Source organism: Alligator mississippiensis, chromosome 13 (genome assembly GCF_030867095.1).
Source record: "Alligator mississippiensis isolate rAllMis1 chromosome 13, rAllMis1, whole genome shotgun sequence".
Classification (NCBI taxonomy): domain Eukaryota; kingdom Metazoa; phylum Chordata; order Crocodylia; family Alligatoridae; genus Alligator; species Alligator mississippiensis.
Window position 1 is genome coordinate 53,651,399 of NC_081836.1, and position 15,272 is coordinate 53,666,670.

At 52.9% G+C, this 15,272-nt stretch overlaps 2 protein-coding genes across 2 annotated transcripts; one reads left to right on the forward strand and one right to left on the reverse strand.

Moving 5' to 3' along the window:
* Positions 1 to 472: 472 nt before the first annotated feature.
* PDAP1 (PDGFA associated protein 1) lies at positions 473 to 10,306 on the reverse strand. Its single transcript, XM_006272686.4, has 6 exons — positions 10,200 to 10,306; positions 5,631 to 5,722; positions 4,932 to 5,039; positions 4,369 to 4,490; positions 3,086 to 3,237; positions 473 to 1,288 (listed from the first exon to the last, which is right to left on the reverse strand). Exons 1-6 carry the CDS (start codon positions 10,210 to 10,212, stop codon positions 1,230 to 1,232), a joined length of 546 nt encoding a protein of 181 aa, XP_006272748.1. The 5' UTR covers positions 10,213 to 10,306; the 3' UTR covers positions 473 to 1,229.
* A 207-nt stretch (positions 10,307 to 10,513) lies between these two features.
* BUD31 (BUD31 homolog) lies at positions 10,514 to 14,505 on the forward strand. The gene is made up of 5 exons (XM_014604306.3): positions 10,514 to 10,620; positions 12,064 to 12,175; positions 12,571 to 12,693; positions 13,514 to 13,680; positions 14,234 to 14,505. The coding sequence occupies exons 2-5, from the start codon at positions 12,082 to 12,084 to the stop codon at positions 14,282 to 14,284; spliced, it is 435 nt and encodes a 144-aa protein (XP_014459792.1). The 5' UTR covers positions 10,514 to 10,620; positions 12,064 to 12,081; the 3' UTR covers positions 14,285 to 14,505.
* Positions 14,506 to 15,272: the final 767 nt, after the last annotated feature.

A 15,272-nucleotide genomic window follows, 5' to 3' on the forward strand; every position in this document is an offset into this window, starting at 1 on the left:
CCAAGGGCTGCACTCAAGGAGCACAGTAGGGTTGCAAAGCCTGGTGCATCCTTATTGTGGCCTCCTTGGATCTATGCTTTGTGAGGCAGGAGGACGAGGCAAGGCTGTGCGGTGCAAGTCACTGCTGGCTGCAGATTTCTTGCTTCTTTTGCTGCAGAGACTGGAGGGTGTGTGGGGTGAGGAGTGAGTGACGCAGGGAGCATCTTCTGGGGAAGGCAGTTGGAGGTCCTCCTTGCCTCAGCCACTGAGGTCCTACGTGATGCTGGTCAAGTGACAGACAAGAATCCACCCATTGCTGGTCACTTCCCTGTACGCCTTATTGCCATCCTGTAACCACTCCCTGCTCCACACACTGCTGCTTCTGGCTAGCACGTGTTATGGCCAAGCCAGAGGTAAGTAGCAAGTGCACGTCGCACAGACCCAGAGACTCCCCATCATTGAGTGCTGCGCACAGAAGACCAGGACCGAGTGCTTACGATAATTTAAATTTTAATCAGCCAAATATACAAGTTTCTTTTCAATTTACCAAGCTTCGGGGCGGGGAGGGGGTTACCTGGGCATCAGAGAGTCAATGAAAGTTCTTTTAACAAAGAAGGGTGCGATTAAAAGCTGCTGACACTATCCCTAGTCAGAGGAGGGGGGGAAAACTAAAAAACCCAAAAACCAAACAGAAAACCAAAACCAGAGGAGGGAGAGGGGGGCTAGGGAGGGAAAATGGGATGGAGATGGGAATGAAGAGATCTCCAGAAGGATCAGCCATGAAGTCAGCTCCCAGACTAGTCTTGCAACTTTCTGCAGCTCAATTTCATGGGCCCTTTGCAGAAATGGATCTTGGAGATGCAGGCCTGGCCCTGGGGCTCTCCTCAGCCCCCCGCTCCCATGGTCTAGTCCTCGCAGTCTAATGTCAGAAGCATTCCCCCTCCCCTGGCACCCCCTGCCCTGCCCCCACCCATGCTCCGAATCCTAAAAACATTCAGGTTTCCAAACGGTTACACAGAGAATTGCTGTTGAGCGCGGTTCTGCCCCCAAGGTAGCAGCTGCCCCCCTAGCCCCAAATGGAATTCTGTGCCAAGATGAAGACAAACACATCATCAGTGTCTCTTGGAGGTGAAAGTGACTTCGATGCCGCAGTACACCCTATGTGGCATCTATGGTAGGCGACACGACAGAGTCTCTGGCAGGCACCAGGCACAGTTCCCTGGCATTTCCTCCTTTAGCATGGCCTGGGCTTACTTGTTCAGGGATAGTGACTGCATTCTTTTGCCTGCTGTGGTCGCTTCGTCTTTTGCTAGGGAGGGAAAGAAAGGAAGAGATGTGTCAAGGCTTCCAGCTGCGTATGGGGAACCAGAGCTGGCCTGACCAGCCCAGAAAAGGAAGCCCATTTAGCCACTCCTCCTCTATGGTGCACCCAGTGCTCGGCCTCTCTGTTGTGGCTGCCCACACAGTTACTCCAGGTGGAGATGTTTGGTGCAACGTGGACATGGGATGGGATCCGAATCTCATGACAACTTTGGCTTGCTAGATACTGAGGCTGAATTTAGAGCCAGTCCCTGCCCTGGAGATGCATAAGTCTGCAGCCCGTTACTGAGTCCTGCAGCCACTTGGTCCCCCTGACGCACAATCCTGATGCACCACGTACACGGACTCACTAGAGCAGTGGTTCTCAACCTTTTTTGTACCAGGACCTACTTGTAAACGTTGATGTCCAGTCCTGACCTAGTAAATAGTTTAAGCAGAAAACAGACCCCTGGCCCTGCTGGTGCCCCTCACTCCCAACCCACTGCCCCCGACCCCGACACCCATGTGTGGCAGAGAGGGTTGTAGGGCATGGGGGGGCATGTGTGCCCCCCCACGTTTGTGCAGCCACAGCAGGCACAGGGCCTGCAGCCTGCCTAGTCCGGCACGGGCAGGAGCTGCTTCTGTGGCCCACTGTGTGGGACCCAGTGCACAAGGACAGAGTGGGGCAGTGAGACTTATTGCTGCCACCCCTATGCCAGCTGTGTGAGGAGTAACAGACATGGGAGGCAAGTGCTGTGCTGCCCTCACCTCCTGCCAACAGCCACTTGTGTGCCAAGCTGCAGCTCTACCCCGCTGCCATGGCCTGGCTGCTACTGCTGCTGCCACTCCTCTCAGGCTGCCTGCACTGCCTGCCACCCCACCTCTCCTCCAGGACAGAGCATGGCCTGAGGGGAGCAGTGGCCAGGCCATGGTGGCACAGCCCGGCATGTGAGCAGCTGGTGACAGGAGGCGAGGGCAGCACAATCCCCTCTCCCCATCCATTACTCATCACGCTGCTGGCAGTGTGGCTGGCATAGGGGTGGCAGCGATGCTGGCAGCAAGGTGGGTGCACAAATCTGAGGGGACATGTATCTCACATACCCCCCTGACACAGTCTGTGCCCCCGCTCCGCCCCATAAATTTACCTGCAGGGAGTTGCTCTCCATGCTGTCTGGCTGCCACATGTATGTGTGCACATGCACATAGCACCCCCTACCTGATCACCCTCCTCCTGCTTCTCCAGCCCCAAGCAGCCCCTTCCAGACTGGATCTCTGCCAGGCTACAAGGGGAAACCCACTGTTTCCCTTTTTTTTCCTCCTCTAAAGGAGGATCCACTTTTAAAGTTTGTTGATCCATTTTTAGTTTGTTCGTGACCCTTTCATATATTCTTGGGGCCCCTACTTTTGGGTCATGACCCATGGGGTGGTGAACCACTGCTTTAGAGGACTTGTGCAACGGGTGTGAAAATCCAGGGCGGGAAGGGGTAGGGAAGGGGTCTGGAAAACTGCCTTTGTATGGCAGGCTGAAAATGCTGCAGATACGCAAGGCAACATCTTTTTAAGTTTGCCTACTGCCTGCCGAACTAAGCCAGCACTTTATAAAGCAGCAATAGCAGCTTGTGGAGGCAAAGGAAAATGCAGCTGAGTCCAGGGTTGGATGGAAGAGCTGTCTGATGGCCCACAGGAACACCACGCATTTAGGACAGAAAGAGAACCCTGGGTCGGCCCAGCTGGAGGTAAAGTTCACAGCTCAGGGAGGATATTCAGCTGCAGGGGGATGGATACCAGGAGGCACTGCGCTACTCACCTTTTCTTTCTTCCTCTTTCTTTCTGGCAGCTTCTTCCCTCTGCTTCCGGATGATGGCTAGTCGTGCGAGATCTGCCTTCGCCTGCTCTGTTTTGCCAGCTAGATGCATCTTCATGTATCTTTCTTTTGCCTTCTGCTTCTCTATCTCTTCCCTGTTGGAGTGAAAGATGCTGGTCATCATGGTTTCCATGTAAACACATGGGCAAGGTTAGAGATTGGGGGGAAGGTTGGAGTGGGAATCAGGACAAGGTGTGATCTGCAGCAGCAGCCTCTGGCACTGGATCCCAGACACCAGCTCTGATCTTGGAGCACAAGATCTCTGTTGCTGTTCACTGTACGAAGAGGCTGACAAATTGAGGATGATGGAGATAAGAACATTTAAATCCCTTCCCAGGCAGCCGCAGGGCCTGTGGGAAACTGCACCGAATGCAATCTCCATCTTGGAAAACTATGTGAAACTGGATGCTTAAGCTAGACAAGCTCATTTTACACACAGGCTTCTCCCCATCTTTATTATGGTATCCGACTGCTTCCCAGCAGCCCTAAGACAGGGATCATGTCTATTTCCATTTGGCAAAATGGGAACACTAGCATACAAGGAGGGAGTGATTTAGCCCAAGATTACAGAACAGCTGCCTCAGATCTGAGCGCAACACCTCCTTGTCAGTTTACTCTTACCTCCAAGCTTCACCTCACCGCCCACCTTAAGGAGTCTCTACCAAATTGCAGACTCAGCCTGCTCTTTTGAAAGACAGGCACTAACTAGTTACATGGCAACAGAGTAGAGAGGGAAAAAATCTGCACTGACACCAGGAATCTAGAAGACACCTCCTAGCAATTCTAAGGCTCCTGCTGCACCAAGACCTAATAGAGAGCTCCCAGGCATGCTGGTTTCACACTTAATGCACAGAGATCAGTAGTGTCCATTACTGGCCTTCTAGAAGCCTGATGCCAGAGTACAGAATAGCCCCAGAGGGATCAGACTGCTGTCTCAACCCATTTCACAAAGCTGCGGGGCTATACTCTTCCAGCTGCTGCCTGGGTAAGGAGATCTCATCTCAGCTAAGTGGTCTGCCCAGCGAAACCTTGATTCAAAGTGTGTCCTGATCAACATCTTCACACCCATTCAGCCTTTCCCAGGGCACAATTCAAAGACTCTGCTGAGATGCCAGTTTCACCCCAGGAGAAGTCTGTTCACTGGTGACAAAACACACTACAACTGTGGGGTGTGGGGGGGGCAAACCCCATGCGCCTTGGGCAGGTGGCAAGAGGAGGGCTCTTACCGCTCTCGCCGTGACAGCTCCTTGGGGCCATCCAGGTCCAGCTGAGTCACTTTTTTGGTTGTCTGCAGAACGCGGTTGGGATTCTCTATGTCTATTAAGCCTTCCACTCCTTTGCGCTTTTGCTAGGGTTCACAAACAGGACAGAAAGGTCAGCAACAGGACCAGGAGATTCAAGGCCTAATGACCTGTACGTTGCCCAACAAAGACAGTGTCAGGCCACCTCAGACACAGGTACGAGAAAGAATCAGTTCCCAGGTTACAAACCTCCCTCCCAGTCGCATTTTACTTTATGGCACATCTTTAGCCCTGCTGCAAACCACAGCCATTACTACTGTTCTTTCCACTTCAGTCTACTGCAAGGAACAAAACTACCAGTGGGCTGAAGATTAACTGTAAGGACAGTACATGCTAAGCTTAGCTTTTAAGGATAACATACTCCTTTAAACCTGGTATCTGAAGCCAGCAAAGGAATGAGGAAAAATTAATGCAGGCTCTAGCAGGTTTGTTCCACTCTGAGAATGTGGCCTGTTTAGCTACGCTAAATGCACAGGAAGCTGTGGTACCTGATAGTCCTCGTCGTCTTCTTCACTTTCATCTGAATCTAAGGATTTCTTCTCCTTTCGGGGTTCCCCAGTGGCTCCTTCACCCCCCTCTTCTTGCTCCTCCTCTTCCTACAAAGTTACAGCAGATGAAGGAAAAAGGTAAGTTGGTGCAATGGCAGAAAATCAGCAGTGACTCTTGAAAGAGAGTGAGCACAGTGAGAACACTAAGAGGGCACCTGGGGGAAGAAAACGGCAGAATTAGTAGCCTGCCCCTTTAACTGGCCTCTTTTTGTACTGCACCCATGAACAAGATGCATCTTGCTCTCCATGATCACTGGAAGGAGGATGAGAAAAAAAATCATGTTCCTCTGTTACAAAGGAGATGTAGGGAGGACATTAGGAAAGATGATCTAGGGGCTCAGGTGGAGAAATGCCGGAAAAAGCCATCTGGGACTGTCACGGAATTAACCCCCGTGGAGAGTTCTGAAGAGCAGATTGAACGGACATCTCCTGGGCATGGTCCCAATTGAGCATGGGCAGGGAAGAGACAAGATGCTCCCAAGGCCCTTCCAGGCCTACGTTTCCATGATTCTATGCTGTGACTAATAGAAAGCCCTCTAAGCTGCTTTTGCTCCTGAGCTGCAACGTAAAAAAAAAAATCCATGGGCTGTGAGGCCCACAGCTTCTCCTGCTAAGCACGTGATCATGGAGAACACTTACCCGAGCCTTTTGTTTCTCTGCCTGAAGCTGAGCATCGATCTCCTCGGGGCTGGTGTACTGCCTGGCACGGCCTTTGTGGCCTCCTTTTCTACCTGCACAAAGAAATTAGGTCAGGAGTTGATTTAGTGCAAAGCTTCCACGAGCTCTGATCTCCCCCGGCCGTTGTCTCTCGGCTCTGGCTATGCAAAGTAGCAGCCAAGACAGCTCTTCTTCCAGAACAATGAAAGACACCAGACATATCCAATTCACCAACCTAGATGAGCAGCTTTGTGCCCCTTAAAGAACTGTAATAACTGGATGCTTATCTTGCTGGGATCCTATGACCCCAGCTGACTTCCTGCCCTTTGGGCAGGGGGCCGGACTCCATGATCTTCCGAGGTCCCTTCCAGCCCTAATGTCTATGAAATCTATGAACTGTAATGAACCACGAAATCGTTCAGAGGAAAGCCAGCCAGACAACTCAGCTGCTAACAACCCCCCTTCCAGAGAAGGGACTTCTTTAAAGTTCCATATTTAAGTCAGAGGACCCAGAAAAGCTTTGGTCGAGTCCAGCTTTCCCTGCCTTGCAGTCAGCCAGCTATCAGGGCAGTTAGCACTGCCCCCGCCCTTGACTGCTATAAGCTGATGCCTGCCATGGCCGCCTTGTTTGTCAGATGAAAATGCTGCTTCCAAGGGCTCAGGCAGCTCATCATGATGCTCTACGCTCTCCTTCCCCAGGCATTGAAACCCACACATGTTGCCTCTATGATTCACTTCCTGGGCTGGCAACCAATCAGAAATCCCACAGCTGCTCTTTGCTGTCCCTACCCAGCAGGAAGCTGTGGCTGCCGTAGAACACAGAGTGAGGGCACTTGTGATAGAGGTTTTCCTATAAACTCCATTCCCCAGGCCCTGCATGGCTGCAAGCGAGGACTAAGACCAAAATGAACCAGCTGGAGAAGAGATGCTGGAATCAGACCCTCCTCTATGCACAGCTGCTAGATCAGGACCCCCCCCCCCCCACCCCAAACAACCTGCAAGAAGAAGCAATGAAGGCAGCTTCTCAGACTGATCCCCTGTCCCTGAGATCAGGTGCTTCAAACCTCAGGCGATCAACGTGAGGTTACTGAAGCTAAGCATTGCCTGAGAAGCACAGCCCCTGTCAGCCTGGGTAGGACACCACAGGGCAGCCTGAGACGGAAACTTGTTTGCAGTGAGAAGTCAGCCTCCGGGCTTTCTCCTGCAGGCAGAGCGTGCACAGCATAACCCGGTCACCAGGAGCCTTGTCACCCGTCCGGCTAACTAGCTTGCACGAGAGGGCTCTCTCCCCCTGTCAGCTTCTGGAGAGCTGCTGGAAGTAGCAGTGGGATGCCTCCACCCCTGGATCTCTCCCTCTTCACCCCTGCAGCTCAGGAGGAAGGGGCCCTACTTCTACAGAGGGTGGCTCTGTAGGGGGAGAGGGACCACAGCAACATTCGTTTCTTCCTCAGGCCCTGCTGGGGTGCGGGGGAAGGTTGCACACCCGCTATCCTCAGGGGACTCATTAGCACTCGACTTAGCCCATTCTTGCTGAACAGCAGGGACCGAACAATCCACCCCTACAATGCCGCATTTGGCTCCGCACAGGCCAAAAAGCCTGTTTGGGGCTGACTGCGGTTCAGCCGCTGACTTGGACTGGGAAAGGAGTCTGTCCCACCAAGCCTGGGTGGGATGGGACAGTGACTCCCAGGCAAGGGGTCTGAATAAGCCCCAGCTACCTGCAAGGGCATCTCTTCTTCTTAACCAGGTCCCTTGTCTCACCCTGTCTGTCCAGGGCGAAAGCCCTGCATAGACGGCGCCGAGGCAGACTGCTGAGAGCCAGAGCTAGAATAGCAGGCAGCTTGAAAGAAGTATGCCCAGCGGTTCTCGGGGACCACATTGTGCCCTCCTTCGCAGGGCTCTGGGGAGGCTCACGGAGAGCAGAACCTTTGCACGGCCATGTCTTTCCTTCAGGAGAGCTGCTTTCTCTACAGCAACGTTATCAAAAGGCCTCACTCCCTCAAGGAGCCAGCGTCGGCCACTGGCACCGCACTCCAACACTGAGGTCCAGCTCTCGGTGCTCGCTCTGCTCTCACCTCGTTTCTGTTGTTCCTGACCCAAGACGCCATGGTTAAAGGAGGATTTAACATCCCTGTTCTTCTCAGAGCTTACAACAGCTGCCAGGGCAGAGATGCCATCAAAACTGGGTACCACTAATCTTCTTGCTCCGGTACAATGATACAAATTATAAGGGAACTATTAAGACCCCATATTTGATACTTTATGCTATATGGTCTGAAAAACTAATCTGCTACAGTATTACCACAATACAAGCTATTTTCCTGTCTAGTAGACCATTTCATAAATTGCTTTTCTACCTCAAAGGCCAGCTTACAACAGTGAAAATTAAAGCGTCTTTTAAAAATAAAACCAGCTGTCAAATCTTTTGATCTTGACTTTAAATGTTGTTAAAGTCCCACAGATATAAAGAACACAACTGATGAGAATTGAGCTTTCCCTGATCTATATTCAAGCCCGCTTTGGACAATGGACAAATGTTTTACGACCCAAATGACTTGTGCTGCCATCTCATCAACCGGAACGAGGTGCGGCTGTCCCAAGAATTACGCAGTCGGTGGCTATTTCACCAGGAGCGTGTCAGGGAGACCTTTGCTCAAGGCATCACTACACATCAGCTGGGATCCTGGTTTTCTCTGATTTCAAAAAGATCCCCAATTTTCAGTTAAAAAAAAAAGTAACCCCAAATCCACACTTTTATGTGATTTAAATGAAACACTACCAATACACAGATATACATATAGTGGTATTTCATTTTAATTGTGGAAAAGTGTGGATTTGGGGTAACTTTTTTTTTTAACTGAAAACTGGGGAGGGGGGGTGTTAAATCAGAGAAAACCAGGATCCCTGCACATCAGACAGCCCGAGTCCCCTTCCTAACTCCACCACTGACCTGCCGAATCGTGTTGGGCAAGTTAACACAATATTAAGCAGTGATGAGAAAGTCAACAGGGATTTATTATTTACTCTTTCTCTCTCAATACGAGAATTCAGGGTCACAAAATGAAACGAGTAGGTTGTATGTTTAAAACTGACAAAAAAATATATATCTTTTTTTCACCCAGCGAGTCGCTAACGGGTGGAAGTTGTTGCCACTGGAGGTGGTGGAAGCTGACAGCTCAGCCAGAGTCAAAAAGGGACTGGACCCACTCTTGAAGGAAAGCTGCACCAGGAGCTATTGAGGATAGGCGTGATGGGCACAACTTTTGAATACGAACATCCTAGATCTTCAATGCTGGAGGCTGCGTGTAGGAGAGGAGCCGGGGAAAACCCTGGTCACACCCAGCTCGCTCGCCCTTTCAGCATCCGCCCTTTGCCCGTGCCACAGGCCTTTTTGCAATGCCAGGGGGAAAAACACAAGCCAAGGCCCACAGGAAAACACGAGAAGCCCCCCTTCATCAGGGAGTTCACTGAAGACTAGCAGCTAAACACAGGGACAAATAACAAGAACCAGGGAAGGGGGCGTGGGTCACAGATCAACGGCGAGGGATGTGGAAGGGGGCCCCGGCCAGCGTGTAACACAGGAGACCGGGCAAAACGGGCCCACGGTCTGACCGAGGCAACGGCAGCGCTGACGGGCTACGATGCTCTCAGCTATTCACCTCTGCCTCAGCTCCCCCCTTGTCTGACGGCGGCACGACTCTTCTCCTTTGCAAAGCGCCCCGAAACCACGGGCCCAGGACAAGCAGGGGAGAGGAGCGGCTTCCAACCACGGGGCAGGCGAGACCCAGCGGCGCTGCCCGTCCCACCCGGCAGCTGCACGCGTGACGGACACGGGCAGGTCTGTCCCCGCTCAGCAGTGGGGGCGCAGCGAGGAGCCCCCTGGGCGGGTGAGAAACCACTGGGGCTTTGTGGCAGGGCGGGTCCCCCCTTCCCCACTCCCGTGCAGACCACGGCGAGGGGAGGGACCCTCAGCGGGAGGGGGGCAGGGCAGCACCTTGGAAACTAATGGGATCAGGGGGGCGGGGCCCAGGCCTGGAGACCCCACCCCCCATTACAACCCCCAAATGGTGCCTAGGGGCTGCACCCAGGACCCCACCCCCCATCATGCCCCAGGGTGCTGCCTGCCCCCCCTCCCATCATGCTCTGGGGCACCTCCCCTTACACAGTCTGCCCCCCTCCCATCATGCCTTGGGGCACCCCCCATACACAGCCTAGCCTGCCCCCCCTCCCATCATGCCCTGGGGCACCTCCCCTTACACAGCCTGCCCCCCTCCCATCATGCCCTGGGGCGCCCCCACACAGCCTGCCCCCCACACCTCCCATCATGCCCTGGGGTGCCCCCCCATACACAGCCTGTTCCCCCCTCCCATCATGCCCTGGGGCGACCCCCCCCACACAGCCTGCGCCCCATCTCCCATCATGCCCCGCGTCCCCCCCATAACCTGCCCCCCCACCTCCCATCATGCCCCGGGGTGCCCCCCCGCCGCACGCGGCTGCCCCCCCTCCCATCATGCCGCGGGCGCCCCCACCCGCCGCCTCCCCCAGTCGCACCTCCTTTGGGCATCGCGGCGGTGATGGCGGCTCCGGTGGCAGCTGCAGCGAGCGCCCCAAAACCCCGACCCGGAAGCGGAAGCCGCCCAGCCCTGGGCTGCAGCGCGCGGCGCGGGCCCTCGCCAGGCCCCTCAGGGCAGGGCTGTCCGTGGGGGTGCCTGACCACTAGGTGCCGCCGGCCCGGGCCCCTCAGCACAGCGCTAGTGAGGAAGCCTCTATCCACCCGATCGCAAGCCGCGACCCCGCGCGGAGGGTCCGGGGGGTTTTGTCTCAGGCGTCGCAGCGGCCACCCAAGCGGGGCGAGAGGCTGCCGCGCAATAGCCCTGAGTCGCTAAAGCGACTGCGCGGAGGAAGGACCTCGGCCAGTGACGTCATAGGGAAGCCGCCGCGCTGAGAAGGCGGAAGTGCCGCCGCCGGACCGGTGAGTGGGGCCCTTGCTGCGGCGGGAGCGCGCGTCTCCTCCCTGCAGCAGAGTCCTTAGATACAAGCTGTCACGTCATGAGTGCTTGAATGGGGGCCGAGCCTGTCTTCCCTGTGTTAGAAATGCCCGAAGAAGCGGCAAAACTCTTATTGTTTGGGGTTGGCCGAACGTGGGGTTTTTGGGGAGGAAAACAAGCAAAAGAGGCGCTTCCGGTGCGGTCATCGAACAGGGAAACCAGCGACTGGCGCAGGCCCGCTCCGCGCTCGGCCCTCTCGCTTGCGAGGCGGCCTTGGCTTTCCTGCGTGTTTCATAATCGCTGTTCACGCCTGACCCGTCGGCATTTTGGGAAGCCGCATGGATGTGGGAGCAGCCGGCCCCGCGGAAGGGCGAGGAGTTAAGAGCGTTTGAAATGAACGCCCCCAAAAGCAGGGGTTTGTGAACGAGCGGAGAGCAGGGGGTTTGTTTCTGCAAACATGCGTCGCTGCAGCGCTCGCAGAAAGTAGCTCGAGGGTCAGGTTGTCGCTTCGTTCGACTCTTAATTTGGGTCAGATTGCTGCCTCGCTTCTTTGACCTTAATTTACATGGTTTCCAAATGGAAAAGTTATTTTCTCTGCTAAAGTGGGGGACAGAAAACCGTAGATGAAAAGCTCCTACGACTTCCTTCTGCCTAGGGTGACTGCAGGTCCCGGGTTGGCTGGGGCAGCCCCAGGCTTCGGAGGCTGTCTCGGCACAGCGGCCGCTGGAGAAAATTCAAGCAAAAGTCCCAGACCGGTGGGAACCTGGGAGCCGCGAGGCCATGGCGCTGTGCTTGTGCGCGTGTGCCGTGCTGCCCCACAGGGCCCTGCTCCTGGGAGCTGCGGGGCTGGAGCAGCTGTTGGGACACGGGGGGAGCGTGGTGGTGCCTTTGCCGCTGGAGCCAGGGAGCCGGCTGGAGTGGGAGCACTGCATGAGCTCTGGCTGCTCCACACTGACCACATCCTGGCTGTGCGTGTGCACCCCGGGGCTGAGCTGGGCCGGGCCAGCTGCATTGCAGCCCCCATGCAGAGAGCCCAGCTGTGCCCTGCCCTAACCAGGGTGGTGGGCACATGGCCAGGATGTGGCTACAGGTGCTGGGGTGGGGCTGGAGCTGTGTCAGCCAGAGCTCCTATAGTATCCCCAGCTCGGCTGGCATCACAGCCCCAGTGCAAGAGGCACCGCACTCCCCAGCACGTCCCAGGCTCAGGCCACAGCTCTGCTGACAGGCACCATGCTCCCAACACCTGCTCCAGTCCTGCACGCTGCTACACCCTGACCCAGTGCGCGCAGTGTGCGTGTGCACATGCCCCCCCCCTCTAAATTTTCTTAAAATACTTATGGTCCCCTACTTTTACCAACATTGTGTCATGATTTCAAGGTATCTGGAAATTGAGCCTGACAATCTGCATTTACCTAATTGTTTTCCAGAGCTCCCAAAGCAAGAAGATGCCTAAAGTAAAGAGAAGCAGGAAGCCTCCTCCAGACGGCTGGGAACTGATTGAGCCAACACTGGATGAGCTGGATCAAAAGATGAGAGAAGGTAAGCAACAAAGGTGCACTCCACTCAAGACCTGAGACTGCTGCAGGGCAGGGTGGAGGTACACTGTCAGATCTCTACAGGGAGCAGCTTGCATAGCAAAGCCTCGCACTGTTTGGTTCTAGTCTGCTACCACTCTTGTTCTTCTGGAGACTTAAGATGTTTCTTCATACCTGCCTTGTCCTTACCATGATGCCTGTTTCCTTCTGATCTTGTATCAGTTCGACATCTCTCATTTGTACCCCGTCTGCAGTGAATCCTATTTTTTTTCACAAACCTTAAACTGCAGTTTTTTCTCAGAGCACTGGCTCTTTATGAATGCATAAAGGTACATTGACTTGTAGGCTAAAAAGATGCAAGTGAGCCGAGATCCAATTTCTGTGTCCTTTCATTCTCAGCGGAGACAGAGCCCCATGAAGGAAAGAGGAAGGTGGAATCCTTGTGGCCCATCTTCAGAATTCACCATCAGAAAACACGTTATATCTTTGACCTTTTCTATAAGAGGAAAGCTATTAGCAGAGGTAAGAAGCCAAATTACTTGCTCTTGCAGTGAGATTATCAGTTTTAGTGCGTGGTGCCTGAGTAATTAGCCAGTGGATGGAAACCTGAAAGTTACAGTTGGGAAAGGATTAAATTGTTTTTAAAAAAAATCAGCATGTGTTTACTAGGGGCGTGCGAAGCGGGCAGTACTCTATTCTGATTTGGCCCGGTTTGGGGGACAGTGATTCGGATCACTGTCCCAGTTCAATTCGGCTGAATCTGAAAATTAGATTCCGATTTGGATAATCAGTGATTCAGCCATAGACACAGCTTTACACATTTTTTCAATGAACCTCGAGGTACCAGACGCGGCTCATGAACATTGAGATGGGGTGGATGGAGTGTCCCACGGGAGTGCGGTGGGGTCCCCCGCATGCTTGGCAGCAGACCCCGAAGCACTTCCAGGCCCGCCGCCAAGCATATGCCCACCCACCCCCACTGTGGGACGCTCCATCCATCCCACCACCTTGGCGTTGAGACAAGCCGCGCCTGGTATGTCGAGGTTCATAGAAAAATCGTGTAAAGCTGTGTCTATGGCAGAATTGTCAAATCTCTCTGACTCGATTTGGAGAGATTAATGGGTCTCCTGATTAGAATCGGCCACCTAATTGGGCCAAATCTCCTCAGAATAGAATCAGTGACTGAAGCTTCACACAATCCTAGTGTTTGCCTCTGCTTAGTTCTAGTTGTTAGCAAGTGAAGCCAGTAAGAACAAGATACAGAGCAGAGATTAATGCTTTCAAATAAGTGAGGACAGATAAAAGTACAGTCTGGTGCTTACCTACCACATCTTGTCTGCAGAGCTGTACGAGTACTGCATCAGAGAAGGATACGCTGACAAAAACCTGATTGCAAAGTGGAAGAAGCAGGGCTATGAGAACCTCTGCTGCCTGCGTTGCATTCAGACCCGGGATACCAACTTTGGAACGAACTGCATCTGCAGGGTCCCAAAAAGCAAGCTGGAAGTGGTAAGAAAAGATTGGCTGTTTTCCTAATCCCAGGTAACAGAGTCCTACTGTGCTTTTTGGCCAAACAGTAGTAAGAATGTAATAATAGAAGAGATCTCCTGGGTCGGCCAGTCTAGGCTCCTGCCATGAGTGACTGGTGCCTCCTGAATCTCGGGCACCCACAGAAGCCACTGTTGGCACCAGCCCTACCAACAGCATCAGTGTCCCCCATCGGGGGGACACATGCACCCCCGTGCACTCTCTACCAGTTGTCTATGGCTCCTGCTGTTGTATGACAGATTCTGCAAAGTGCCTGTAAAGTTCAAGTGCCCATAGGCCATTGCTTATAGCCCTATAGGCTTCTGTGACCCTTCTTGATAATTTTGATGGTAATTTCTGAACAAGAATGCCTAAAAGCAACAGAAAAGTGTACCTAATAAAGTCTCACCTTATTAAAAAGGAGTTTTTCTCCAACTTGAGCATCTGGCTTCCTGAACCAGGTATTTTTCTCCCTTCGAGAACATCTGCTCTCTGTGTAAGGTGGTGATTAGGATGCTTGTTTTTTGTTTTATAGGGGAGAATCATAGAGTGCACCCACTGTGGATGCAGAGGTTGCTCTGGGTGAGAAGTCTTTAAATACTGGACACTGCTTTTGAGTATCGATTCTACACCTTGGACTGTTGCAGCTAAATTTGTCTTCTGTAAGCCCTGCAGTGAGTGGACCTTTCCAGATAGCAGTTGGAACAGCAATGCATTCACCTGGATCTGTAAACTCAGCAGTGAGCTGTCTTTGATTAGTTGTGTGTAACCATCTGATTTTTAAAATAAAATAAGAACTGTGTACAACTCTTGTCACAGTCTTGTGATAGAGAACTTCAAAGGACTGATTTATCCACACACACCCCTTCCCCAGGAAGTGGAATGGCTCTTTACCAAGCTGTTCTGGCAGCAGCCAAAATACCCGAGACTTAGGCCATCCTAAACAACTGACAACTTGAGATTCTTTTAAAGCTGACATACTTGTGTTCTTGACTTTCTTATGTAAGTTAGACGAGGAGAACAGTAAACAGTCTGCTGCTTCAGAAAAGCAAAATAGTAAGAACAGCCATTGACTGGGTCATACCAAAGCTCCACCTTGCCCAGTCTCTTGTCACATAGTGGCAGAGAGGGGATGCTGAAAGGGAGAGTGAACAGGGCATGACCAGGGTTTCTTCTTTGTTCCTCTCTCACTTGCAGCTTCCAGTTCTTAAGCTCCAGGAAATTCTGATTCACAGGCTGTGCCCTTAACTCCCATGCTCAATAACTGCTAATGTCCAGTCCTTTTTTGACTCCAGTTCAGCTGTCAGCTTCCAAATCTTGTGGCAACACGTTCCCCACTTCAATTACCTGCTCCGTGAAAGAGTCTACATGCTGTTTTTACTCTACTGTGTTTCACCTGTTTTGCATAAGTAGTGCCCAGTAGAGGCCTATGCAGTGACCTACCTCTGTAGTTCATTTGCTAAGATCTTTAGTAATTGAAGCCACCTCCTTTCAGAAGCTTGACACTTAGTGTTGTCAAAAAGGGAAGTTTTACCAGGAAGACAGCCACCCACCAGATACTATACAGTATTAGG